General features: G+C 36.5%; 4 protein-coding genes and 1 non-coding gene across 9 annotated transcripts; 2 read left to right on the plus strand and 3 right to left on the minus strand.

Annotated features, from left to right (window-relative positions):
• Positions 1-212: 212 nt before the first annotated feature.
• On the minus strand, positions 213-1,329 carry LOC111464859 (cyclin-dependent kinases regulatory subunit 1-like). Of its 2 annotated transcripts, XM_023109117.1 has the most exons (4): positions 1,225-1,329; positions 1,043-1,138; positions 865-925; positions 213-612 (listed from the first exon to the last, which is right to left on the minus strand). In XM_023109117.1, the coding sequence occupies exons 2-4, from the start codon at positions 1,093-1,095 to the stop codon at positions 460-462; spliced, it is 267 nt and encodes an 88-aa protein (XP_022964885.1). In that variant the 5' UTR covers positions 1,096-1,138; positions 1,225-1,329; the 3' UTR covers positions 213-459. The 2 variants fall into 2 exon arrangements, with proteins under 2 accessions (XP_022964885.1, XP_022964884.1); XM_023109116.1 differs by having other exon boundaries at positions 1,043-1,240.
• Positions 1,330-1,962: 633 nt separating this feature from the next.
• On the minus strand, positions 1,963-2,034 carry TRNAM-CAU. The gene has a single exon. It is a non-coding gene; the product is annotated as a tRNA-Met (tRNA).
• A 1,003-nt stretch (positions 2,035-3,037) lies between these two features.
• LOC111464935 (pentatricopeptide repeat-containing protein At1g11900-like) lies at positions 3,038-7,124 on the minus strand. 3 transcript variants are annotated; one of them, XR_002714117.1, is made up of 3 exons: positions 6,662-7,124; positions 3,549-4,690; positions 3,038-3,442 (listed from the first exon to the last, which is right to left on the minus strand). XR_002714117.1 is itself a non-coding variant. In XM_023109223.1 (2 exons), exons 1-2 carry the CDS (start codon positions 6,722-6,724, stop codon positions 3,647-3,649), a joined length of 1,107 nt encoding a protein of 368 aa, XP_022964991.1. In that variant the 5' UTR covers positions 6,725-7,124; the 3' UTR covers positions 3,401-3,646. The 3 variants fall into 3 exon arrangements, 1 of the variants encoding a protein (XP_022964991.1); XR_002714118.1 differs by having other exon boundaries at positions 3,038-3,456; XM_023109223.1 differs by having other exon boundaries at positions 3,401-4,690.
• Positions 7,125-11,407: 4,283 nt separating this feature from the next.
• Positions 11,408-12,336, plus strand: LOC111464936 (uncharacterized protein At1g08160-like). The gene is made up of 2 exons (XM_023109224.1): positions 11,408-11,975; positions 12,072-12,336. The coding sequence occupies exons 1-2, from the start codon at positions 11,455-11,457 to the stop codon at positions 12,190-12,192; spliced, it is 642 nt and encodes a 213-aa protein (XP_022964992.1). The 5' UTR covers positions 11,408-11,454; the 3' UTR covers positions 12,193-12,336.
• Positions 12,337-22,059: 9,723 nt separating this feature from the next.
• LOC111464675 lies at positions 22,060-26,687 on the plus strand. 2 transcript variants are annotated; one of them, XM_023108895.1, is made up of 5 exons: positions 22,060-22,213; positions 22,291-22,402; positions 22,495-22,556; positions 24,526-24,660; positions 26,314-26,687. In XM_023108895.1, the coding sequence occupies exons 1-4, from the start codon at positions 22,094-22,096 to the stop codon at positions 24,637-24,639; spliced, it is 408 nt and encodes a 135-aa protein (XP_022964663.1). In that variant the 5' UTR covers positions 22,060-22,093; the 3' UTR covers positions 24,640-24,660; positions 26,314-26,687. The 2 variants fall into 2 exon arrangements, with proteins under 2 accessions (XP_022964663.1, XP_022964664.1); XM_023108896.1 differs by lacking the exon at positions 26,314-26,687 and adding an exon at positions 24,019-24,088 and having other exon boundaries at positions 24,526-24,634.
• Positions 26,688-26,855: the final 168 nt, after the last annotated feature.

The raw sequence follows: 26,855 nt of genomic DNA on the forward strand, positions 1-26,855 counted from the left end.
AACTATGAACATTTTAGAACATTAATAAAAATAGTTAAATTAATAAACAACCAATTAAGACTTCGAAAATAAATTAAAAGGGTCGGTCATATATGAATAATTGATGATTATACCAGTGATATTCTGTTCACATTCTCAAGATTTTTCTATCCAATACTTGTGCCCTACAAGTAATGTTGAAAATAACATTGGATAATCCATTAAGGAGAATCTCAACAATAAAGTCAGAAGTAATTGATGGCAGCCATGAAGAACAGGAGAGGATAAAACCATATTTTTATACCAAAGCAATATAAAACCACAAATTCAAGATCAATGAGGGCTTATGACTATGACAGAGATCTCACTGGGCCACAGAGCTTCCTGATTTTTCTCTTCTTCTTTTGATTTGTAGGGAGAGATTCCATTAGTGTTCTAGACAAAATATAGTGTTTCTAGAGAATAAAGATAATAAACCTATCACTTGGCTAGAATCTGCTGCTGAGCTTGATTCTCTTGCTGCTGTTGATAGTTGAGTGGCCTCCTGAACAGCATTATGTGCGGCTCTGGGCGGTGAATTGCATAATGCACCCATCCACGGCTCTGCTGAACCCCAATCGCTCGCCATTCATTCTGTTCATCATCACTTAACCGAATTACAATGAATTCAAGGCATCCAGATTCTATCACACAATCAATCAGCCACAATCTATGATTCCCAGTGTTGGAAACCGCTAGGGTTCACAGTACGATGTAAGAGATCGCTCTTCCAATTTAATTACATTTCCGATTAGCAGAACAGGATTTAAACACAAGAAAATTTGAACAGGATAATCATGAACATCCAATTTCAATTCCACACAGGAGAATCGTGAAATTACTTACCTCAGAAAGAAGGCGATTCTTGGGCAGAAGTTTGGCCACATCAGGAGTAAGCACGACATGCCTAAAACATCCATCAACAAAAACCATGAAAATCAAACCATGCCGATGGAGAAAATCACAGCATAAAATAAAAAAAAGTCCGTAATCGTAGATCAGACGAGGAAGAGAAGTTACAGACCTGTACTCATAGATATCATCAAAGTATTTCTCAGAGTACTGGATCTGACCCATCGCACCGGATTTGTGACAAAAAGATCACAAGCGCTTGTTCAATCTGAAGAAATCCGAACAAGATCAGAGAAAGAGATTCAAAATCGAAAGAAAAACGTAGAGAGAGTTGGGAGATGAAGAATGGCATACCTTGGAAGAGCGACGAAGAAGAAGAAGAAGATGAAGAAATGTGAGAAGTAGGGGTTAAAATAGCGTTTTGAATTTGGGAAACGGCGCAAATATGGAAAGTTGAGGGGGCCAAAATGAAAATTAAGAAATTATTTTGAATTTGCGGAGATGCCCCCCGTTTGAATTTCAAATTTCAAACAAAATTCCCGCCTTGGGATTTAGAAGAGATCCGTTGATACGCTCTAACGGTTATAGATATTAATAACAAAATTGGATTCCTTTCAATTGTTTCTTCAAAATTTCTAGAATCTTCTAAATCTTATAATATTAATATGTATGTCTGATCCATTCACATAATGTAAGACTATCAACGTCAAACATAAATATCTTTTTAGAATTATAAATAATCACGAGAGCCATGAAATGGATCCGAGGCTTGAGATCAAATTAGGCATTTGATAGTAGTCACTCTCAGAGCGAGCCAGGTTTTGATCGTTTTGATCTGGGGACCTGTGGGTTATGTTCATGGATCCGAGGCTTGAGATCAAATTAGGCATTTGATAGTAGTCACTCTCAGAGCGAGCCAGGTTTTTGATCGTTTTGATCTTGGGACCTGTGGGTTATGGACCCACCAGGGTGAAGAGTGAGCGAGCCAGGTTTTGATCGTTTTGATCTGGGGACCTGTGGGTTATGGACCCACCACCCTGTGTGGCCTAAACAAGCTTTATGACAGATGAAAAGTGCTCGTTTGAGCTTTATTATCAGAGCCAGGTTTCGATCCTGGGACCTGTGGGTTATGGGCCCACCACGCTTCCGCTGCGCCACTCTGATTTGTATTTATTAACAATATTTAATAACAAGTTTGTCTTTGTTTGTTTTATTATATCTTCAAATATTGGATCATATCATTAGAAACATAATATAAGGATTAATTTGTTACAAATTTTGACTAAAAGCATCATGTGGATTCTAGAGTTAAATTCGACTATATAAAAGATGAACGCTCAACAAATTTGGTGTCAATCGAATAATCAACGAACAATGCATAAGGTCGTACAACTGCTTGCCAAAATGATGTCTACTCGAGAAAGATTGGAAATACCTCAAAATGTATATTATAGGAGGCATGGTGCTAGCTCTCCATCACTCTTGAACCCTATGGCCTAAACAAGCTCTATAACACATACATGTGTCAAAGTGTGGTCGAGCGTTACGAGACGAGTGACGAGTGTTTCAGGGCTCTTCTTTTGAAATGAAATTTTCGAGGATATTACAAGACAATGCAAGTGGGCCAAAATTATGTCCCAACCCATGTGAGAGAGGTTGGATTATGCACCCACTATCAAAAGATAGATTCAATGTCCGATGAACCTAGATATAGGAATGTCCCAATGAGATGATCGACACATGGGTCCATTCCCAACAAATTTTTTTGAGCACAAGAGACATTAGACTAGAGGCAAGGTCGAGCCAGATGACTTGACCTAGTATGTGGTTGAAAGGTTCTTGATTGATGCAAATTTTGCAAGAGAATGTATCGATTTTTTTTATTCAAAGGTTCTTACTTCAACAAAAACTTAGATCGTTAGGCTGAATATTTCGATGGTCTTATGCAATCAGGCATACGCCCCTCAAATTGATCAGCTGCCAGATCAACAGGTTCCTTAACTTCTAGCTTCTGTAATGTCTGGTCTACTGTGAAAGATCTGAACCATGAGGGGCTTTTAAACAGTAAAATTTGTTCAACCAAGCCTGGATCTGAGGTTTCCATCCCCACAAGTTTGCTCAATAAGTTGCATATAAACTTCAAATTATGCAAACCAAACATAATCAAGATTTTCTGTTCACTCAAGGAAACTGTTTCTTCATACCCATTCTCTGTACAATTCTCTCAAACCAACAAACCGGTCCTCCCAAATAATTTTCAAGTTATCAATCAATTCTTCATCTTCGTCTTCGTCCCTCAATTCCAGGTCAAATACGTTGCAATCCTCAACTGCTTTATCTCGTGAAATCAAGTCAGGAAAAAGAGTCAAAGGTTCAAGAGCAAACAAACCTAAGGGAACGAGGTAATCTCTGCAGCTCTACCGAGGTTACGAGGGGAAGGAGAGAAGCAGCTTTACCCAGATAAAAAAAAACAGATTCTGAGCTTTCTTTATGTCATGTTTTCCTTATTGAGTTGGCTCGAGTCAAGATATGGTATTTATGGATATAGATTTGAATCCCGAACTCTGTCCCTCTGAAGCATACATACTAGAAATAGTAAAATTCAACTGATCACTGTAACTAATCTTTGTATTTCATGTCAGACATCAAAGAGGTAGATAAATGGGTACAAATATTACCTACAGACAGCAGTAATTCTGGAAAATCTCAGTTTGAAGATTAAAGCCATCCACAGGTTTATCAGCCTGAAAGTCACCATGAAAAGCCTTGTAATTGGTTAACTTCTTTTTCGTTTGAAATCCTTTGGACCAGCAAGTTTTGAATAACTTAATTTCATCTCCTTGAGAAGGTTCATAGCCAACTCCACCTTCCCAATCTTCATTGAATTACTAATGAGAGACTTGTAGATATAGCTCGAAGGTCGGATATGCTTAAGCTTCATCTCCCTGAGGAGTGTTAAAGCCTCCTCGACGTTTCCAGATCGACCAAAACTCTCTATCAAAGCAGTATAAGTAAGCAAATCAGGTTCAATTCTCATTGCAACCATTTCCCTGAAGTAAATCAAGCACATATCTAGTCTACCCACCTTCCTTAAGCTATTTATTAATGTATTATACGACACAATATCCGGGGCGATGCCATCTTCTTTCATGGAAACAAACATATGAAGAATTTCATCCATTCGACCTGCACGACCTAGCGCATCCAAAATGATGTTATATGTGTACAAATCTGGTCTATATGACAGAAGCTTCATCTGATTAAATATCTGAAGGGCTTTATCAATCTCCCTACATTCGGAGAAGGCGAAGATTATTCTGTTTATGACCAGGAAGTTTGGAAACGTCATCTCGATTATTTCTTTGACATATTCCAGTAGCTTGCTACTATCATCTGTCCTGGCAAAGGCCTTGGCAAAATTCATGTACGAGGTCGAACTCAACGGTTTACGGGAAACAAGAGAATCTTTAAATACTTGACATAAAAGGGTAGTGTCTCCTCTTTCACTTGCTGCAAGCAAAACCATATCATATGCCTTGGAGGAGCTAAGAGATATTTTCCTATCACATGATGATTTAAGTAGTTGAGCAGCAGCTGTAAGATTGTCTGATCTACACATCTTATCGATGCAAATGTCGAAGGTTTCGTGGCTACACATCGAGGCATTTTCCCTTGTGGCAGTAATCTGATTTAAGACTTCATCCTCCACCTTCTCTTCATCAGGAGAGATATTGGTAGTAGATGGCTGATGGCCAAAGCGTCTGATGGCATAAAGCAGCCAGTTTTGAGGGTTACCAACTGGGACGGATGTAATGCTATTCTGTATTAGACATGCAAAGACACAATTCGAAGCATAAGTCATGTGTATGTCAAGGTGGGTAAGATGTAGTTTTTAACAAAGTTTAAGCTCAGAAAGATAAATGATATTGATGAATTGTTAAATGACTATTGAGCATTCAAAGCCGGGTTTTCGATAATTGATGTGCACGAAATTTTATTTGGTAAATTAAGTTACTGAAGAAAGATGGGTTATATAAGCTCAGAAAACATGATCCATATCAAAGCCTGCCAATTACAGATCAAAAAGGATTCAAAAGTGATATGAATCAAGATCTCAATCATGCAATATGAACTTCAAGGAAGATGTAACAAAATGTTATTCAAATTACCACAAGATAAACTCAAGTGGCAATTAATGCCACATTAAAGAAGAATCAAGCTTAATCTTTTCTTGGATGGTTACAAATTTTGGGTGGATGATAATCTAGAGTTATAAAGTTATGGTGTTTCATTAATATATTTTAAACCTTTTTGTTTATATAGTGGCTAATTATGGTCATAAAGTATCAAGCTTAGAACTCTTGAAATGTCTCTTGGAATGTGAGATCCCACATTGGTTGGGAAGGAGAACGAAACACCCTAGCAGACACATTTTAAAGCCTTGAGGGGAAGCCTGAAAAGGAAAGTCCAAAGAGGACAATATCTGCTAGCGGTGGGCTTGGGCTGTTACAAATGATCTAAGAGCCAGACACCGGAAGAGGTGCCAACGAGGAGGCTGTTCCCTGAAAGGGGTAGACACGAGGCGGTGTGCTAGTAAGGACGCTGGGCCCCAAAGGGGGGTGGATTTGGCGAGGGTCCCACATCGATTGAAGAAAGGAACGAATGCCAGCGAGGACGCTGGACCCTGAAGGGGGGTGGACTGTGAGATCCCACATTGGTTGGGGAGGAGAACGAAACACCCTTTATAAGGTTGTGGAAACCTCTCTCTAGCAGATGCGTTTTAAAAGCCTTGAGCGGAAGCCCGAAAGGAAAAGCTCAAAGAGGACAATATCTACTAGCGGTGGGTTTAGGCCGTTGCATGGAAAGTCAAGGGTTTAGACCTGGAAAATGTAGTAAAAAGAGAGTTTCTGCTATCTTTTAGGCAATGCTAAGTTTCTTTGCAATCGTATGTCGATTAAGTGCTTAAAATCATTCTAGTTTGACATGATCGATGTTACTTATGGACTAATTAAAATCTCAAAGAAGTTTCTTTCGCTGGAGATATTTGATCAACACAGTTATTTGGATCTTACTTTCCCTTGAGGTGTTTCCTTATTGTTTTGAGGTTCTAGGATAGTTTAGATCTAAAGGTCTTATTCTTCAATAAGGTTGCTAGATTGAATTCCCAAGAGTGTCTTCCTACACGGGTTATATGCTATCAAAGCCATTGTGGTGGCCTAATCACTTTTATAGCTTATAACATTGTTTTCTTTCAAATTGTTTCCAACATATTTTTTGGCTCATGTTTTCCAAAGCATTTTTCTCAAACGTGGAAGGCCAACATTGTCCGCGAAGTTTGAATTTCTCACAACTAATTTGTTCGTTGGGATAGAACAAGTAACCACAATCACTGTCCCGTAATTGTGACAAGTGGTATCCATCATTTGAAATGAAATCAGCTTGATTTGGGAGTTTTCGCATTCGTTATCTAGGGGTTAGAATATCCATGAGAGTTATGAGGGTTCGGAGACCCAACTGGCTAAGGTTACTATATCAAAAAGTCCAATAATCAAGACCTAGAAGAGACTGAGAAATAATCTGGATTCCACCTATCAAGAACATCTACAAACTACTGCCATGAACTCTAATTTGGACATTCTTACACATCCATCAACTTCAGAACTTAGATATACAACAGAATTCTTCTTCCAATCTAATTGGTAACAAACACAGTTCACAGCAAAACAATCGATTTCCGGAGCAATATTACACAAACAAACAAGAACGGAAGAAATTTAGAGGTACCACTTACAGTGTACGAGTAATGCAGAACATTCCTAGCAGACAGCAGTCTCCACTTACAGTGTAAGAGCATCAAGTCGTTAATACAGAGATACAATGAAGCAATTAACCCACACAAACTGAGAATCAGATTCCCCTGAAAGCTAACCACAATCTCCACCGATTGTTAACATCAAGGTTACCGTCGATTTCATCTTAAAAAGGACCCATTTCTGGCTGCCCCTGTAATCGATATCTTAAAGCTTCCAAGCAAATGGAACTGACGCCCACAACGACGCTCAAACCGCCGCTGAGCTGAGACACACGGCGGCGAGTCACAGTCCTCTACACTGAGACTCACGGCGTCACGATTCAGCCCCCTAAACCGAGACCTACACAGCCCTGCTTCTTCACCGAAGCCACCCACGCCACTGATCTGCCAGTTTTCTTCTCCGTTCCAGCGCCTGCGTGCTATTCTTTTGCCCTCACGCTATGGCTATGGTGATTTTCAGCCCTAACTCAACGAAGATAAATGGTAAAATTACCATAATACCATCTGTATAAATTTACTTAAATGCCCAAGATATTCCTAATATTAAAAGTTTTTTTTTTTTGCACTTCCTTTTTCTTTTATATATAAATAAATAAATAACTTTTTATTTTCATTTTATAATTAAAATGAATCAATATATTCATTTAATAATAAATAAATTGTATAACATATATCCGGATTTATTTTTAATTAAAATTTAATGTGACAATTTTGAATTCTTTTTACCATATAGTGATTATACCAATATTAATAAATAAAAAAAGAAATACAAATTGACATCCTTGTTTCTCTAAATTGTTTTAAATCAAAATCGAAATTAATATTAAAGGTCATTTGTTTTTTAAAATTTTAAAACAATATAAATTAATATTAACAAGTCGAAACTTGAGTCACTTTTGATTACACATTGTTCAATACTTCGAGAATTCTATTGACAGGACTAAGTGAAAGTCGTGACTTTGATACCATGTTAGGAATCACACTGGTAAGTTATTGTCCACTCTAAGCATAAGCTCTCATGGCCATACAAATTTTCCAAAAAACCTCATATCAATGGAGATGAAGTTTCTTATATAAACTCATAATTTTCCCCTTAATTAGCAATACGATTGATGAACAAATGGTATCAAAGTCAGACACTAGATGATGTGCCAGCGAAGAGACTGAGCCTTAAAAAGGGATGGACACGAGGCAGTGTGCCAGCAAGGATGCTGGGCTCTGAAGGGGTGGATTAGGGGCCCCACATCGATTGGAGAAGGGAAAGAGTGCCAACAAAGAAGCTGGACCCTGAAAGGGGTGAATTGTGAGATTCTATATTGGTTGGGGAGGAGAATGAAGCATTCTTTATAAGGGTGTCGAAACCTCTCCCTAGCAAACGTGTTCTAAAAACTTTGAGAGGAAGCCCGAAAGGGAAAATCCAAAGAGGCGTTTTGATAACCTTGAGGGAAGCCCGAAAGAAAAAGTCTAGAGAGGATAATATCTGCTAGCGATGGACTTAGGCTGTTATAGGTCGACACAACCTTAATCATGAACATATCTTGACTGACAAGAGTCTACCTAGTATAGAGACATGTGATGTCACTCTCGTTTCTCTTCTGTGATCCTAGAAACGGGCATTGATCAGAGCATCCTCGTTTATCTTATGTACATCACGTAAGGATCAAGATAAACCAATGAGAATAGTAATAAAAAGCCAATTCTTTTAGATAAAAAATATAGATAATTTGTTGTAGTTGATTATGGGAAAATTAGAGGGTTGGGTTGTGAAAAGTTTCGGGTTGGGTTGCCAATCCAACCAACCGGAACTTTTGGGTTGGGTCAAAAAAATCCCCCAACCCAATCCAACCCAACCGAGACCATGTACCCCCTCGAAAATTTGATGGTTGAACTGAGTCAAAATCGAAATAATTGAGAGGAGAAGAATGAAACCCTTGTGTATGATCTTTCCTTTAATGAGCTAACGAGAGACTACTCTTGTAACAGTCCAAGCCCACCGCTAGCAGATATTGTTCTATTTAACCTATTACGTATTGCCGTCAACTTCACGATTTTAAAACGCATTTATTAGGAAAAAGTTTTCACACCTTTATAAGGAATGCTTCGTTCCGCTCTCTAACTGATGTGCGTAAATTATAAAAATTAATTAAAAGTTTAAAACACTTTCAGTCCTTAAACTTATATGAAATAACAATTTAGTTTATATACATTAATTTGTAACATTTATATGCCTTTAATAAAGAATTTTATTAAAATTAAATGTTGATTTTTACTATTTAAGGATTTAGACTTTGTAGCTTAAACATATTAGATTTTGATTGAAGATATAATAAAAAAGATAAAGTCCAACTTCTCATTAAATATTAAATTGGAAATCAATATATCATTCGAATAGAGTGGCACAGCGGAAGCGTGGTGGGCCCACAACTTATAGGTTCACATAATATATCATTAGATCAGAGTGGCGCAGCGGAAGCGTGGTGGGCCCATAACCCACAGGTCCCAAGATCATAATTTGGCTCTAATAATAAAGAGTAGGTGGAACTCGAACTTAGATTATTTTATTACCTAATAAAGATTAGGGATTGTGAAATTCCACAGCGAATCATTTTTAAAATTGTGAAGCTAACGGCGATACGTAACGGATAAAAGCGGAACCGTATTGAGAGATCCGACATGGATTGAAGAGCAGACACGTCGCGATACGTAACGGGTAAAAGCAGAACTGTATTGAGAGATCCGACATCGATTGGAGAGGAGAATGAAACATTTGTTAACCTTTTTGTCTTGATTCATGGTCTGAACGGTCGCACATACACTTGGATATATATTTCTCGATGGTGAGGACATCCTCGAAGAATAAATAATTTGATGACGTTTCTGATTGATTGTCTCGTGTTTCTAAGAAATGATTTGACAATTTTATTATTACTCTGTACTTTCAAAAAATAAAAAATACATGGTTAATACTAAGTTAAAAAATTACCCATAAAATTTGAATAAATATGTTTTTTATTTTTTTAAATTTAAATATAATATTAAAATTTTTAAAAATTTAAGAGTATTTTTTTTTAAGATAAAATACAAAATTTAAATATATTTTTCTTAATTTAATCAATTTGATGAGTCAGATAAGTTAAAGGCTATCATTTGGATAATGTAAGACCCACTTCCATGATTAAATTTTGAAATAATTTGAAAAATGATAAAATTGAAATAAAATGGAAATAAAGTAAAATTGAAATGGATGAATTAATACTTGTTAAAAAAGGGAAATTTTGTAATATTGTGACATTTTGGCTTTTAAAAAAGATAAAAATAATTAGAAAAAGTTTTGTTAAGTAAAATAAGTTTAGTAATTTGTCGGGAAATTTATTTTTCTTTATCACCTCTCAACCAGATTGATTTGTTTGGATCTTTCTATATGATGCTCGAGTGATCGTAAAAGTTGAAGATCGAAAATAGCTTCAACCTTTGATCGAGGTTATGAGATTTTTGTTTTGAAATTGGTATGAATTTTTCAAATTCTATGATACCCTTCTGAATTTAGAAATACTTTACATTGCTTGAGATATTGAAATTGGTATCTTATACCTATCAAGAACTTGTTGAGATTTGTGAAATGTTGTTTCATAAAGAGGAACGTGTTGAATTATTTGGTAGTTTCGATAAAGTAAGATCTTAACAATGACTAGAACTTACTTGTACGTAATTATGCGTTATAAAACCGTAAGACTGATGGCGATACGTAATGGGTTAAAGCAGAAATATTTGTTAGTGGTGAGGTTTGACTGTTACAAATGGTATTAGAGTCAAACATCGGGCGGTGTATCAACGAGGATGTTGGCTCTCAAGGGGGTGGATTGTGAGATCCCACGTTGGTTGGAGTGGGAACGAAACATTTCTTATAAGAGTGTAGAAACCTCTCCCTAGCATCTAACGGTGGTACGTAATGGGCTAAAACGGACAATATCTGTTAGCCCGACTTAGACAAACGTTCTTTATAGGAGTGTGGAAACCTTTTCCTAGGAGACGCGTTTAAAAACATTACGGCTGATAATAAACAGATAATATCTGCTAGCGGTGGGCTTGGACAATAAGAGAAAATAGTCTTTGGTACCCACTTCGACACATGTACATGTGTACGGAACAATCTCTTGCCATGTACCATTTGATAATACTAGTTTCCTTTTTTTATTGTATGAGCTCTAAAAAAAATAATAAATAAATAAATCGTTGCTCAAACTAAAGTCCACGTGTCTGATAGATCAAATTCTTCCCAATCCCGAGTGTGAATGAAAAAAGCCCTAGAAACTCGTTTTTTCCTCTTATCGTGTGAGATTTGATTCAAGAGTAATATTTAAGGACATTATAGGTTAAAGAACGGGACAGATCTTGTATGTATGTTATGGTAAAATTACCATTATACCCCTAAGGTTGAGATTTCCGTCCACTCCTGTAGATAGGAGAAAAAATTAAAAAGTATTTAAAAAGAAAGAAAGAAGAGTTTAGCACATGACAAACTGTGGTTAAAGAACTGAGCTGGCTACAACGAGACTTGATTGTAGCGTTATCGACATCCCCGAGACAACCCATGTCTTGAACTACAAGTGTATCAACTTGGACTACAAGTAAACTCAAAACCCAAATGCACATGGTGAGCATATATTCCTCTACTCCCTCATCAAGAAAGCCAAAACAAACACATTTCTTATCCACATATACACGACACAACAAATCAAACCCAACAAAAAACACAACATTTGTGGAAGAACATGAGGAGCAATACACAAGAAGAAGCATCATCATCAACAACCTCCATCATTGAGGCACCAAAACCAAGCTCCTATGGACAACAACATGGGACAGCAAAACGCACCAAGCTCATGAGAATCATAGGACGAAGCTTGTTGGCTGTCATGTTCCTTGTCGGTCTTGCTATTGTCATTTGTTGGCTTGTTGTCTTCCCCAAAACCCCAAATCTTATATTGGAAAATGGCCATGTAACACCCCATAGCTTAACTGATAGAAAGCTCAATGCCTCCATATCTTTCACCATCAAAAGCTATAACCCTAACAAAAGAGCATCCATTCATATGGATTCTATGAAGATGACACTTGATGATATGGGTCAGACGTTTATCACCACGATCCCTACGTTCACGCAACCGCCCGGAAACCAAACCTTCTTGAACCCCACTGTCGAAGTCAACTTCATATACCCTTTCGGGCAAATGAAAGATTTGATGCTATCAGATGGGTTGAATCCCGAACTTCACTTCTCAGCTCATGTTAGGTACAAACATTTAACTTTTAAGATACATATATAACATATCAATGTATCATCAAATTTAGCTTCCATCTGATTTTTGTCTTGCTCTATTTCTATCAGTTACATTGTCGAGAAATGGGCATCGAAACGTCGGTCGCTAGAGATCTATTGTGATCGAGTCAGGCTTAAGATCAATGGTTCAACACCTTTCGATAATACAAAATGCAAAGTGGATCTTTGAGATTTGGTCCGAGTTTGTTCTTAGTTGCATAATCCCGAAGATTTGTAACTCGAAGTTTCATTTTTTTTTCTTTTTTGAATTTAATTGCTTCTCTAGGAATATTCTTGCTTTTTAAATTAATAAAAGATATATAAAGTAAAAGAATAATTCTTTCTTCCATTTGAAGTTTGATTTATTTTTTGTTTCTTCTTCTTTGTCTATTCATGGAGTTTTCTTACGTCATCGTTTTTTTTACCTTATTAGGAGTGTTTGATGTCGGTACTGCTACTATTTGACCAAGTTTCAGGTTCGTTAAAGTCATTAAGTGAGTAAATTTTTCATGACGATATTCTAAATACGATACTATGGAACTTGAAGTTGAGTTTCGAGAAGCGGAATCAAGGTAATTTCAAGGATATTTGGTGACTCTGACTTAGGTCAACTAAGTCAGTGGTTTTACTGTTGGTATGTCTCGAGTTTGGTTGGATGACCCCTAATGCTATAGTTTGTTATATATGACATAATATGTGATGATTATGTTATGTTATGATTACATTATGATATGAATGTTATATGATACATGTACTTCGAGTATGTCACATTATAAACAGCATGTTCCCATTATGCCTATGAAACATTGATAAGTCGTTAATGTAAACCACGATAGATATGTCCGATATACACATACATGTCTCATAGGAACGTCATTCTCTAGCCCGTAGTCAAGCCTAAGGATATGTATACCGGGATCGTGTGTAGAAAATTACTACACATTCAACCTTGCTCGGAATGGAAAGTAGAGCTCTAAGTATTTGCATTTAGAATTTGTGCATATGTTCGATATGTCATGCATATAACGACGACTTTATTTTGATAGGAGTAGAGTCGTTACATAAAAGGCTTCCCGTCCCCAACCATTTGACGTTTCTAAGAGGAACGTCCCGAAACCAAAAGGTCATTTATGGGATTAGATGCAAATTTTAATAATCCACCAATTGCATTGAATTACAATTATGAATATGAAAATAATTTATATAGTTTTCAGGGAAAAATTAAGCAATAGCTCAATAGGCCCTTGCTCTACTATGTTTTACACCTATGTGACCCATCTACAATATTGCAATCAAATTGAATTATTATCCAAATTAAAATCAACCAACAATTATGCCTCTATATATATATATATATATATATATATATATATATATAATTCACTCCCAACAGAGTTGGGAACTCGAGTAACCCGAACAGAGTTCAAAACCTAATCTTCTATTTACGGGTTGGATTGTCGGGTTATTTTTTTTTAACTATAATATATGTTACGTTGATAACTAAAATCTAATAAAAATTTAAATATCAAACATTTACAAGTCACAACGCATCACTGACATCAATGGCAAACATAGGTATTCTTAATGTTCATAATAATCTTAAAAGTATTAGGTTTGGTTGGATTGTAACCCTATTTTCGAGTTGATTGGGTTGACTCGAAACTGGTCCGACTTTTCAGTTGCTCAAAAATCTAACCCAAACACGTTAGGTTGGATAGTCCGAATTTGTCGGTTCTCAAATTATATGAACACTCCTACATAGAATTATCTGATCCAAACACGAAAAAAAAAACCCGTATTTTAAAATATGAGAAAAATAAAAGTGAATAGTAATTTAACATGATTTTTGAGAAAAGTTGTCATATTTATGAACACAAAACAAGAATCCTAAGAAAATGAACACATGAGTACTATATTATGTTGTCTGTTTCTTCCTATATTTATTTGGTTTGCAAATGATATCCCCAAACAAGACACAAAACATGACCATATAACCTTGTAAAAACCAAACAAAAACATCCAACAACAAATAAATCTACACCAACAGTCCCCCCTCGAACATTAAAATATGTTCGGTTTTTTTTTTTATTATAAGGATCGTGTACTGATTCAAATATAATCGTATTGGATACAAAATTAAAAATTTATTAAAATATTTTGAAATTACGCTTCGGGTTTAACTTTGTGTATACGCGTAATTATACCGACCCTAATTAGGGTTTTATATATTTGTAAATCTTCTTTTGGCAGAAGAAACCCTGTAAAATAAGGCAAACAAGGATTCTACCTCTCCCCGTCCGGTGACCTCGAAGAAGCTTTGATCTGAAAATTTCCTCTTGCTCGCAACCTTCCGCTTTCTCGGTGTCGTCGGGTAGCTTCGTGCGGTGGGAATTCGATGTCGGAGAGATGTCGGAGTTCGGCAGCTCTCTCCACCACAATCCACTGCTTCTCCGCCGCCGTCTTCCTCCTTGCTCCGATCACCTTCTTCCGGTGGCTTTGGTGGTTCTTTTACCTTTTGGTGATCGGATTTGTGAAATTGAGACATGGGGTTGAGAGAAAATGTCAGAATTGAGCTTTGAATTTTAGAGAGAGATAGGAGAGAGAATTGCTATTTATAGGTTTTTTTTTTTGTGTAATTGTTTTTTTTGATAGAGGTGAGATTTGACCATCCCAAGCTCTCAACTTCTCGCGGTTGAAAGTTATACAGTGTGACCAGTTCTTGTTATTCTCTTGCTCGCATATATAATGTCTCTTTAATTTTTTTTTTTAAATCTCTCTCTCCCCTTGTTTTCTAAAATCTTCTTCTTAAACTGAGGCCAGAGGCTCGAGCATACGTCGCTTGGCCGTAAGCGACGTAAGAACGAATTGGCTTAGCTCACTTGTCGTTGGAAAGTGAGTGTCGCACAATCGCAAGTCCGCTGCCATCAAGAGTGAGAACGAAACACTTTTATAAGGGTATGGAAACCTTTTTCTACCAGACGCGTTTTAAAGCCTTGAGGGAAAGCCCGAAAGGAAAAACCTAAAGAAAACAATATCTGCTAGCGGTGGACTTGGGCGGTTACAAATGGTATCAGAGCCAGACACCAAGTGATGTGCTAGTGAGGAGGTTGTTCCCCGAAGAAGGTAGACACGAGGCGATGTGCCAGTAAGGACGCTGGGCCCAAAGAAGATGGATTTTTGTGTCGTCATTGTAGCAACAAAGGATCCCACCCACTGCTCCTCTCCAGCTAACGTGGGATTGTGGGATCTCACCCCTTCAAGGTCCAGCGCTGTCATTGACACTCGTTCATTTCTTCAATCGATATTTGTAAATTTAATTAAAATAAATAATTCAATTAAGCTTAATTAAATTTTGTAATAAAAGATCTTTAATTAAAATTTGTGGCTATGTTAAAATACAATTATCTCCTTCTAACAAAAATTGAATTCTCCATTTTATTTTTCGTCCATGAACCACGTTGATAAACAAAAGCTAACCAACAACAAAATATGTTGTAAAATCAAATAAAAAACTTTTAAATTTACGTCCGTTTGATCTATAAATTTTAAAAAATGTCTAAAAAGTCGTTGAATTTTCAATTTCGTGACTTCTACATTCATATTTTTATCGAGTAGATTCATGGTTTTCGATGTAGTATCTCACGTGTTTAATATTTTTTAAAATTTATGGACACATTGTACATAAAATTTTAAGTTCAGGGACTGATACGAATCCAATAACTGATTATTTGCATGGACTCGAAAGAGCAATTACAAGAAGCAATGCAAAGAAAATTTAAGTATCAAATCAAGAAAAAAATGAGTGGTAATAAATATCATTTTTATTTTCTTCTGTTTGTATTTAATAGCTTTTATGGTAGTTTGTAGTTGGTGGTTGAACTACGTTGTATTTGAATTATTTTTTTTGGTCTATTCAAAGGCATGTAATATTCATTTTTGAAATCATGTTGGAATACAAAAACCTCGTGTTTGAAGCCCTTTGAGTGTTATGTTTCTTTCAAATCTTGATTTAGGTTTGATGTTAAGATCGATTCATTAGATTAGTCATGATCAAGCTAATTCTATTATGAGTGGTCTTGGTATCTAAGAGTGACCATCATAGAATCTAAGTTCGATCTAAGAGTTATTTATCCTCTAACCAGCTCTTGGTTCGAATCAATTCAGTAAGTTAGCTTTCGTTGTGAAAGTTTGCAAGGATACTAGACGAACCTCTAACTTTGTAAAATCCAGCATTGTTGACGGTTATCATTGATCCATTAGACAAAATTTAATTTTATTTCTAATAAATTAGTTCGATTATGTCATAAATCTGTTGGATACAAAATTAAAAGTTGAGAGACCAATTAGAAAATTTTTAACTTCAGGGACTTATCTGAAAATTCTGAATTATAGGGATCTTTTGGATAAAGTTTAGAAATCTATTAAACATAATTTAACGTTGGGACGTAAAAATTTAGAGACTAAACTTTTAATTTAACGTTATAATTTATGGAAGATTCCAATAATCGAAGTTATTTTTTAAAAGATAAAAAAAATGAAAGGTCATATAAGTCATTTTGGATATGAACAAAACATGTGGGGGAATGAATGGATCAAATAAAATGGGTCAAATTCAATATATTCCAACACAGACCACGTAGCATGTTTGTTCGTAAAAAACAAAGAAAAAAACCATTTTTGTTTATTCCTTTTATTTTGGACAACATGTAGGAATCCATGTTCTTAGGATTCTCATCGTATAAAAAGTAACGAAGTACATGAAAATTTGAATTGGGTTTGTCTTCTATTATTATAAAAGTTACTAAAAACGTAAAAATACAAGTTGGAATTGTGAATAAGACGCTAATTACTATTACAAAAGTTACTAAGAACGTTGGGCCTCAAACAGTAAGGACGTTTGGCCTCGAAGGGGGTGAAATGTGAGAGTCCCACATTGGTTGAGGAGAAAAACGAAATACCCTTTATAAGGGTATGGAAACCTTCCTCTAGTAACGCATTTTAAAGTCTTGAGAGAAAGCTCGAAAGGGAAAATTCAAATAGGACAACTTGAGCCGTTACAAATGGTATTAGAGCCATGCCCTAAACTTAGTCACGTCAATAGAATCCTCAAATGTCGAACAAAGGACTCCAAAAGAAAAAGGAGTCGAGGCTCGATTAAGGAGAGACGTACTTTGTTCGAGGGGAGGTATTGGATGAAAGTCCCACATCGGCTGATCATGGGTTTATAATCAATAAATACTCTCTCCATTGGTACGAGGCTTTTTGGAGAAGCCCAAAGCAAAGCCACGAGAGGTTATGCTTAAAGTGGACAATAACATACTATTGTGGAGAGTCGTGTTCATCTAACAACAAAAGTTACTAAAAACGTAAAATTGTGAGTCAAGATTGTGAATAAGACACTAGTTACTATTACAAAAAGTTACTAAATCTATAAAAATGGGAGTCGGGACAGTAAATAAGACAACTACTTACTATTATAAAAGTTACTAAAAACATAAAAATTGGGGGTGGGGACAAAAGTTACTAAATTTACCCATATTCACAAAAATGTATGAAGATTTTCCTTTTTAATGCAAAAAATCTCATAAGATTTAGTTTTACATTTATCTAGATTTGGTTGTCAGTTCTATCTCTATGGTTTTATTTTGACAAGCTATGATTGATATGATTGATGTGAATATGCCCTAGCCACACACACATATATATATTGAAAATTATTGTTATTATTATTATTTTATAAAATTAAAAAACAAAATATTGGGCTTACTAGGATGGTTCAAATTTAAATATTTCAAAAGTATAGACTAAAGAATACAAAAAAGAAAAAAAAAACAACCTTAAAATACTAGAAAAATCAAAATGATATTTTCATCGTGTCAACGTGAGTACAACTCAATTAATGTAAAACATATACTTTGGATCGGGAGGTTAGAGACTTGAATTTTTTCCACATTAAAAAATATATATTTTAACGGCAAATGAGTCGAAAAATAAATGATAAAAAATTATGGAATTAACAAAATTTAGGCTCAAACCAGAGTAGCGAGTACATAATCTCATACCCGTTAATCAATGATAAGGGTCCTAATCAATTAAACCACGATGAAGTTAATGTTTTAATCTCAAATATAATTCATAGTGATTGAAGTATAACATTTCTTGAATGGTAGGAGGGCTATTTTACGTCTAAGATGGCATAAAATTGAGTGATGGGTCATTAGATGGCCCCAATATGTTTGGCGCCGTTGGTGATTTGGAGCAGAGTGTGATTTCAAGTTTGTGTGTCTTTTCTGGGACATGGGACTTAGGTGCTGCATTGGGGGCTTTTGTTTTGCATGTCTCAATGTTATTCCCGGCACATTCTCAGTCGTTGATGAACCCAAACCCAGAAGTGGTGTGCCAGGAAGGACGATGTTTTAAAAACTTTGAGGGTAATATTTGCTGGTGGTGGACTTGAACGGTTACAAATAGTATTAGAGCCAAAAACTGGATGATGTGCTAGTGAGGAGGCTGAGCCCTGAAAGGAGTGGACACGAGGCGGTGTGCCAGGAAGAATGATGGGTTTTGAAGGGGGTGGATTGGGGGTCACATATTGATCGGAGAAGGGAATGAGTGCCAACAAAGATCCTAGGCTTCGAAAAAGGGGTGAATTTTGATATCCCACATCGGTTGAGGAGAGACGATGTGCTAACGAGGAGGCTGAGTCTTAACTAGGGAGGGATGACGTGTCAAAGAGGAGGCTGAGCCTCGATTGGAGAGAGACGATGTGCCAACAAGGAGGCTGAGTCCCGAAGAGAGGTGGACACAAGGTGGTGTGCTAGCAAGGACACGAGGCTTCAGAGGGGAGTGGATTGGGGGTCCCACATTGATTGGAGATGATTGGAGAAGGGAACAAGTACCAACAAAGACGCTGGACACTGAAAAATGATATGATATGAAGAAGACGCTAGCGGGATTGTATTAAATAATAATGAAAATGAAAAAATATTGCGACCTTATGCATTATTGTGTGCTCATTCATCGGGGGATACTCCTACTCCTTCACCATAGTACGAACGCGTGCGCTACGAGGCAGTGAATGATTATTATGTTTATCATAATGTTGCCGTGACGATCGCTATTTCTAATGGGTGTCCGGCATCAATAGCTACCAGAGAATGCTCGCCTGACCAGAAAGGAGCCCAAAAGGTGTGGGAACCGACTGGTGGGTCATACTCATACATGTAGACCATGCGTAGAGAAATTAAGTACACATCCAAGTTGCCCGTTAGGATAGCTGCCATAAAAAAATAGACGGTCATAATAGGTCTCATTTATGAAATTGTACGTGGTTGCATTTAACCTTAACAGGGGGTCACTTACTGAGTATTTTTTAAAATACTCACGTCATGTGCTACTCTATTTTTTCAAGTAAAGGTGAGACTCCCTTGTACGATCGACAGTGACATTGCAACTACGAGACTGTGGCACATGCATAGGGTAGTTGTACTTAATTTCTTAGACTTAGGTTAGAATAGGGTGTTTTTAATTTTAATGCTTATTTATTTCATTTAGTATTTTGTAGTGTCGTTTTAAAGATGTTTTCAGACACTTAAGTTCATGACAGTGTTCTAAGATAAAATTTTTATTTTATAATGGAGTTTTAAATGATTATTTCCGTGACAAAGGACACAACCATCATCCCTGAGGATACAACGGTGAGTTAACAAGTTTTTCGTGTAGTTTCTAAGGTAGTATCATCGCCAGTGAAGAGGAACGTATTTTTGGATAAAAAAAATAACGTCGTACTTCTCTATTTTAGGCCACGCAAACGTGCTAACTGCCTTGGTGTGAAGGAGAAGTGAACAGAGAATTAAGACTTGCAAGATTTGGAAGGAGGAATGACGAAGGACTGTAGAAAGCTCTCGGGAAGAAAGAGAAACGAGATCAGAAATTTGCGTGGAATCAGGTGAAGAACACGAGATCCATTGCACTCGAATCCGAGTCGAACACCGCCTGCAACAACCCACAACTCGAAGGCCAACGAACCAACTCCGCTCTAACAGCTAAAAATTAGTTATTCGGCTCAGGTTAGACATTTTGACACCGATTCGGCTCAGCTAAATTTGATATATTTAAGGTAATTAAGGTTAGTATAGAACTACTAAGGAAATCAGGTGAATGTTCGAATAGGGCGAACACCTCGACGATACTTGGAACAATTTCAAGGGACGAAATCAAGCGTATTTGAGCTCGGGAGAACGTTGACTAAGGTCGTCCAAGTACTATCGACATGGTTAGAAGTTGTGTTATGTATGACGACACCTGTAAAGTGGCTTTGCATATATCATATGATTGATATGTGAGGTGTTTATGAAATGATATGTTTGATAATATGATATGCTTGATGATATGATATATCTAATGAAATGATGATTGTTATGACATTATATAATTTAAGATATGATATGTCCACGACGTGATAGAATATGTTGAAGGATATGTTATGAGCACGATATGATATAATACGATGTATAACCTGAATGATACTCAATAAATATGTTTTGACATGATATAGAACCTCGAAACATGTTTTAAAGGCTATGTTATAAAATGATATGATACAATGGGAAATGGAAGGGGTTGTCTTACATGAGTTAATTAATGTGAAAAATGTTTCGACCTCGTGCATTATTGTATGTCACGTGCATCGGGATATTTTTTTCCTTATGATGAACATGGACACGTACGTTATGAGAAGAAAAACGATTGTCACGTTTAACATGATGGTACGATGGTCACTACTCCTACCGGGTGTCCGACGATAGTACTAGAGAATGCTAGCCCGACCAAAAAGGGGCCTAAGAGGTGTGCGAACCGACTGATGGGTCTCATTCATGATTCATGTGTTTGCACCTAACCCCAATAGTGGGGTCACTTGCCGAGTATTTCTTAAATACTCCATGTGCTACTTCTATATTTCAAGTAAAGGCAACACACTCTTGCACGGTAGTCGCATTTATTTTGTAGACCTTAGGTTAGTTTAACGACTCTAGATTTCTGCTACCCTAAAGTCGCTATCATCTACATAATATAACCTCTTATGCAGAATTAATCATTTAAAAATATTTTCATAAAACAATGTCATGGACTTATGTGTTTAATAAGGGTCTTTAATGTAACACCCTATACTAACCTAACGTCTAAGAATTTAAAAATACTTAACTACCCACTCAAGACACTGTGTGAGAAATCAAAGTTTTTATGAATGCCAAGTGACGAGATGGTTATAAAAGATTTATGCATGTGATACACGTGGTACTTTAAAAAATACTTAGCATGTAACCCAATTGTTGAGGTCACGTAATCTAAACAACATAGCATGACCTTGAGCTCTTTCGTGTCTGAGCAAGGTTGGATGTGTGTTACTTTCCTACACACGGCCCCCGTAGGAGCATATGGACCAACCAAGCGAGCTCGTTTACGTACTCCATAGGGGCTGGTCAACAGTTAAACGCGTTGACGCTCCGTCATACACCATAGAGGGAAAGACATGCATGATATCATGGCAAACCTAGATATCGAAGGTACGTATCCGTACTAGCTTGGTTATGACATGAATGAAAGGAAGAACGAAATGATTCTACATATTATACATAACATAGCATAACATTTATAATTATGTAAGCATACCCTATAGGGAAATGAGTGAATTTCAGCTTGTATGATTATATTCTTTGCCCCGTTTAGTACGAAACGGGTTATATCAATTAATGTTATTAAGATAAAGTACCTGAATTTATTCATATACTATAAACTTTTTAGGTCTATTATTTGAATAAATTTTGCTGTTATTATTTGTTAACGACATATATTCAACTTTGAGAAATATAGAATGAATATTAGAAGTAAAAATAAAAACTTAATAACTATTTTATAAATAAAAAAATATATTATTTATATATAAAAGTTAAAAAAAAATAGCTATTTTTTCAAAACAAAGGACGAGTAAAACGCAGCGTTTGGGTCGTCACTTAGCTTCCGGTTCGGTTCAGTTGAAAACCAGGCGGCAAAACCTGGAAGTGAAGAGAGCGAAAGAAAGAAGCGGAGAAATGGATTATAGCTTAGCAGCGTTGAAGCTTCTGTGCAGGCAGCTCAACGACGCCCGCCAAGCTCCGTCCAACAACGCCGCCACACTCGGCGGCATTCTCTTCCAACGCGCCTGGCTTCAGGTCCTCTCTTCCACATCCTTCCCTTCTCTTCCTCTCTCTCTCTCAATCCTTTTCTCTAATCGGAGCTCTCCCTGCAGGGGATTTTGGTCTTCGTCGACAGAGATAATGGTAAGCTGATTCTCGACGACGGCACCGGCACCGTCGAGCTCTCTCTTTCTGGCGACTTCCGCCAACGCCCTTGGAGCCTCGGTACTTGACCTCCTACTTTCCATTCTCTCTTTCTTTTATTTCTGCTGCCTTTTGATTTGGTTTCTCTCGCTTTCTTTGTTCGTTTTGTACAGGAATGTATGTGATGGTTGTTGGCGCTTATGTCGTCCGGACGAATGAACCGTCCATTATTGCGGTGAGATCGAGACTTCATCCTCTATTCCTTTTTGTTTCCTCCGCTCTCTCTTGCCTTTTTTCCTTGATGATCGTCCTGTGCTTGACATATAGAGAAGACTTCATTGTTTTCTTCTTAAGAGAACATGAAGTACTGAAAATTTGACTCGAACATCATCAGTCTACCAATTTTGTTGTGATGAGATCGCTGTGATTCTAATGATTTCTTTTGACTTTAATGTTTTATTTACTAAATCAAATTGTATTTGCTCATGTAGTTCCCTTCATCGTAATGTATTTCCTTGGTTGAACATTCTTGGCTTTCAGTTTTATTTTTATCTACAAAGTCTTTACAAGATACCTTTGCCGGGTGCAGGCGTATTCAGTAAAGAAAGCACTTCTGAAATCGGGCTTTCGTATCCTCGAAAATGAAACTAGTGCCTGGAAATGACGTAATGAAATGAATCTATAAAAATTAGAATACTAGACAAGTTATATCTATAGAAGATTCTGATAGAACATAGAAGAGATCCTTTTGAGATCCTTTTGATAAATGCCTACTTTGATTACCAGGCTAAAACAAGGACCAAAGAGCACCGCGTCTTGGTTTCTATCCTACATCTCTCCTTTGAATTCCGTTTGTGTTGCAACGAAGACTTGGTTTGTCTTAACTTGGTGCTACACCTCAAAGCGTAATCCGATCTAAAATGAATTGGCTTGGCCGCAAGGCCGGGGATATCTTCACCCTCATTTCTTTATTACTTATGAGTCATTCATTCAAAAAGGACAAGCAAATCATTTAGGTTAATCATGTTCGAACTTTCATATTGTATCTTTGGTTTGAGCACAATGGTCGTATCATTACAAATAAGAGTCGTAATATCAACTATTTTATAGAAGCCACCTCTCTTTTTAGCTATTACTTGAAGCAACTCGTTTCCTCCCTTTTGTAATTATAGCTTATCTACCATCGTGAATCAATTGAAGTGCTGTTTTGTAATTATTGTCTGATAGAATCTTCTTCTGTATTACCTACTTCATCATATCAATGAATGGTTTTTGTTTTTTATCAAAAAGTTTTCGAATGCATAATAAGAGGTTGATGCTTGGTTTTTGGATTATTGAACTGCATTTTTGAAGACACTGTAACATGATGATTCCACTACTTTCGAGAAATTTATTGAATCGATTCTTTTTAAGATGTATGCAGCCATTTAAGATTACAGCCTAACGTCTCTTATTACCTGGTGGAGACTTTTTCGTAATCCACCTTTGGTCGTTGGGAACAACCACCCTCCCCTTTTATAAATCTCATTCAATCAATGAACCTCTGTTACCCTCCAAAAAAAAAATAATAATAATAATTTGATATGTTGCTGTTGTACTTTATGGACATTATATATGGTCTTTCTGGGTGCATCAGCTAATTTTTGTAGGTTTCTACCTTTTGTAAAGCTTGTTGATTGGTTTCCTATATTCTCCAGGTGGTGCGAGTTTTTAAGCTTTTTCCTATGTTCATGGGTGTAGTAGATAAGCCAACAGCCATAGAAACATGTTGGTGGATAATTCAGTATTTCAGATGATTCTTTTAGCATTCGATTAAATTTCTATTGCTATCTTTGAGATGGTTGGCTTCTCTTAATTTCAAGCAAGTTTTATCCAAATAAGTTCTACATTTTAGCTGTCTTTGCCTCTCTTTCCATCATTTTCTTTGTACTACACCTTCATTTGCTGGTGTTCAACATGTAGGTGTGATGTTTTGTTGCACTGGCATTTAGTGTCCCATGCGCTGGAGATTAACTCTCATAGGGGCTTTGTTGTCCCCATAACATGACAACGGCCAACTTTTGTAGATAACACTAAATTCCTTACCATGTCTAATACCGAGGAGGAAAGACAGTGTTCGTAACTTAAAGTTACTTAATAGCATAGAGTTTTGATATCTACCATCAACAAGAACTGATGTTAGTTAGTTTTGTGATTTGCATCAGGTCCACAAGATTGTTGATCTATCAATGTTTCCTGGTCGAGAGGCAATGTGGTACCTTGAAGTCATGGAAGCATACAAAATGTTCTATGAACCTCTGGTTGAAGAATTTTCGTAACTCGTTTTGCTGACTCAACAGGTAATGCTTACTGTATTTTCATGTTAATCCTGTAACGAAAATGCATCAATTTATTGCAAGCTCACAGATGGGTTTTTTTTCTCTTATTACATATTTAAACTCCAATTGAAATTCTCATCTCATGTATTGTTAGGATGATCTTTTGATCTCGTAAGATCACAACTATAAGTTAGAGAATCCGAGTATTATCCTTTCGTAGGCGTAATAGAGAAAACATAAATAGATAAGGATAGGCAGATTAGGAGAGCCAACCCTGTTGCTGTCTCTGATGTTATAAAAAGGAATTACCATAGTAGTTGAGGTAATCCTTGGTCTTGTCTTTTAGTTTCTTTTCAACTATTTAAATGCTTGGTTTGTTGTAAATGTGCTATAAATAGAGTGTTTCTCTCTTGTGATCAATAACATTTGGATGATAATAAAGAAACGATTCAGATTCTTGGAGACTTCTCCTTGAGGCTAGTTAGGCTACACCATTTTGCCCCATCAGAAACATTTGTAGTGGACATATTAGAAAATTTCTATAACAAAGTTTGATCAAGGAATACATACAGAGTACTCGACCTAAGTTATGGGGTGATGGGTGTCATGGTCCTACCTTTTTCAGTATTCTGCAATTTCTTCTCGCATAGTTAGTAATAAGAATTCTATTGCCTCAATAATCAACAAAACAGTTTCAAACTAGTTGAACTGGGCAAGTTCTTTCTCCACAAAACCAAGCCCACTTATCTTGCATGTTGGATGGCACCCAAATTAACCAAGCTCTCTTTGCTTTTAGATGGCTTAATCTTAAGCTTATAATGACAACTTCCATGGAGCTTGAATGGCCCTTGTCTTCTCTTTGTGTCTCGAGTTGTCTCACCTCTTCTCCATGCCAAGATCACCGACTTTAGTCCTACCTCTACTATAGGCTGTAAGGCTAAGACTTTCTTGAACTTAGCGTCACCTTGCTTACTCAAATATAGCCCACAATGTTCTTTTTCTTGACTATTTGAGACACCAAGATGACTGTTAGTCCCTCTCTGCCTGGCGAAAATATGCATCAATCCTTGCTTAATGATTAAGTATCTTGATGCAATTTCCAGTCTTAAGAAGCACACATATGATATGACATGCCATGAGACTAGTTTCCCATTGTCCCGAAGGTGAGTCACAAAATCCAATAGTGATAGTGATCTTTTCCTTCTTGTAAGTTTTATGCATTTATTTGATTCAGAAATGATTTTAATCTATTTCCTTCTCAAAATTTATTTAAAGTTAAATATTCAACGTGTCTAAAATGTTGGACCTACATTAACTTCGTATAATTAGTGTCTAACCCATATATTATGTTAATAGGTGTCAAATGTGTTCAACAAGTATTAGAGTGTTTAAGGGTCTGACATAGTTGGACATGGACATACTAGCCAAACTAAAGTGTTCGTGCTTATTAGTATCCATCAACTTTGAAACCGTTTATAGTGACATAGAATGTCAACCATGTCTCTCATGCATACCTACTGCTAGATGCCTATTTTTGAGACTAGGCCATAGATTGAATTGAACCTCAAGCCAATATTGAGTACAATGTCGTGCACACCCATCACGAGCACAACAAGCATTGTTCAAGGAATTTTTCACTCCCCTTTGGAGATAATGAATCTTTTTTTTGTTCAGGATGTTCACGCATTACATTCCGAAGTAACTCTCCATGGAATGACATACTTTTGTGAAAGATCAAACTTTGTCTACCAAATGTTCGCTTAGGGAGAGGGACCCCGTTTACCTTACCCAATGATGCCGAAAGGTCCATGCCATAGAGTTAGAGCCTTCAATTATTATGAATATGTTGGGAGGGGTGATATGGAAAAACATGGTTTGACAATGAATTATTTCAGGTACCTAGTAGATTGGGACATATAGGAGAATAGGGAACAATTATTTGTTTTACAGGAGCTGCTAGTGTATTACAGCAATTATATACAACAATCATTTTGAAAAACCATCACTTTCTTTCCCATGTTAACTTCAAAACCATCATATTCTTCCTACTCTTCCTCCTCCTTTTCTCTCCTCTCGCATTCCATCATAGTTTGAGCACTGACAATTCAAATGGATGAAATATTAAAGAAAAATATTGTGTAATCCAAATTCTATCAACCTATCCTGAAGCAGAAGGTTTTTTTTTTTTTTTTTTTTTTTTTTTTTTTTTTTTTTTT

This window comes from Cucurbita moschata, unplaced genomic scaffold, assembly GCF_002738365.1.
Source record: "Cucurbita moschata cultivar Rifu unplaced genomic scaffold, Cmos_1.0 Cmo_Scf00031, whole genome shotgun sequence".
Taxonomy (NCBI): domain Eukaryota; kingdom Viridiplantae; phylum Streptophyta; class Magnoliopsida; order Cucurbitales; family Cucurbitaceae; genus Cucurbita; species Cucurbita moschata.

What these genes read in the sequence shown, in the direction of transcription:
- LOC111464675 (XM_023108895.1), top strand. Translation starts at nt 22,094, where the DNA reads ATGGATTATAGCTTAGCAGCGTTGAAGCTTCTGTGCAGGCAGCTCAAC. An exon ending in CCAACGCCCTTGGAGCCTCG is followed by an intron (nt 22,403 to 22,494) that starts GTACTTGACCTC and finishes CGTTTTGTACAG; the next exon opens with GAATGTATGTGATGGTTGTT. An exon ending in ATGAACCGTCCATTATTGCG is followed by an intron (nt 22,557 to 24,525) that starts GTGAGATCGAGA and finishes GATTTGCATCAG; the next exon opens with GTCCACAAGATTGTTGATCT.
- LOC111464936 (XM_023109224.1), top strand. Translation starts at nt 11,455, where the DNA reads ATGAGGAGCAATACACAAGAAGAAGCATCATCATCAACAACCTCCATC. An exon ending in CACTTCTCAGCTCATGTTAG is followed by an intron (nt 11,976 to 12,071) that starts GTACAAACATTT and finishes TATTTCTATCAG; the next exon opens with TTACATTGTCGAGAAATGGG.
- LOC111464935 (XM_023109223.1), bottom strand. Translation starts at nt 6,724, where the DNA reads ATGCTCTTACACTGTAAGTGGAGACTGCTGTCTGCTAGGAATGTTCTG. An exon ending in TTCTGCATTACTCGTACACT is followed by an intron (nt 4,691 to 6,661) that starts GTAAGTGGTACC and finishes TGTCTAATACAG; the next exon opens with AATAGCATTACATCCGTCCC.
- LOC111464859 (XM_023109117.1), bottom strand. Translation starts at nt 1,095, where the DNA reads ATGGGTCAGATCCAGTACTCTGAGAAATACTTTGATGATATCTATGAG. An exon ending in GATGATATCTATGAGTACAG is followed by an intron (nt 926 to 1,042) that starts GTCTGTAACTTC and finishes TGGATGTTTTAG; the next exon opens with GCATGTCGTGCTTACTCCTG. An exon ending in AGAATCGCCTTCTTTCTGAG is followed by an intron (nt 613 to 864) that starts GTAAGTAATTTC and finishes GATGATGAACAG; the next exon opens with AATGAATGGCGAGCGATTGG.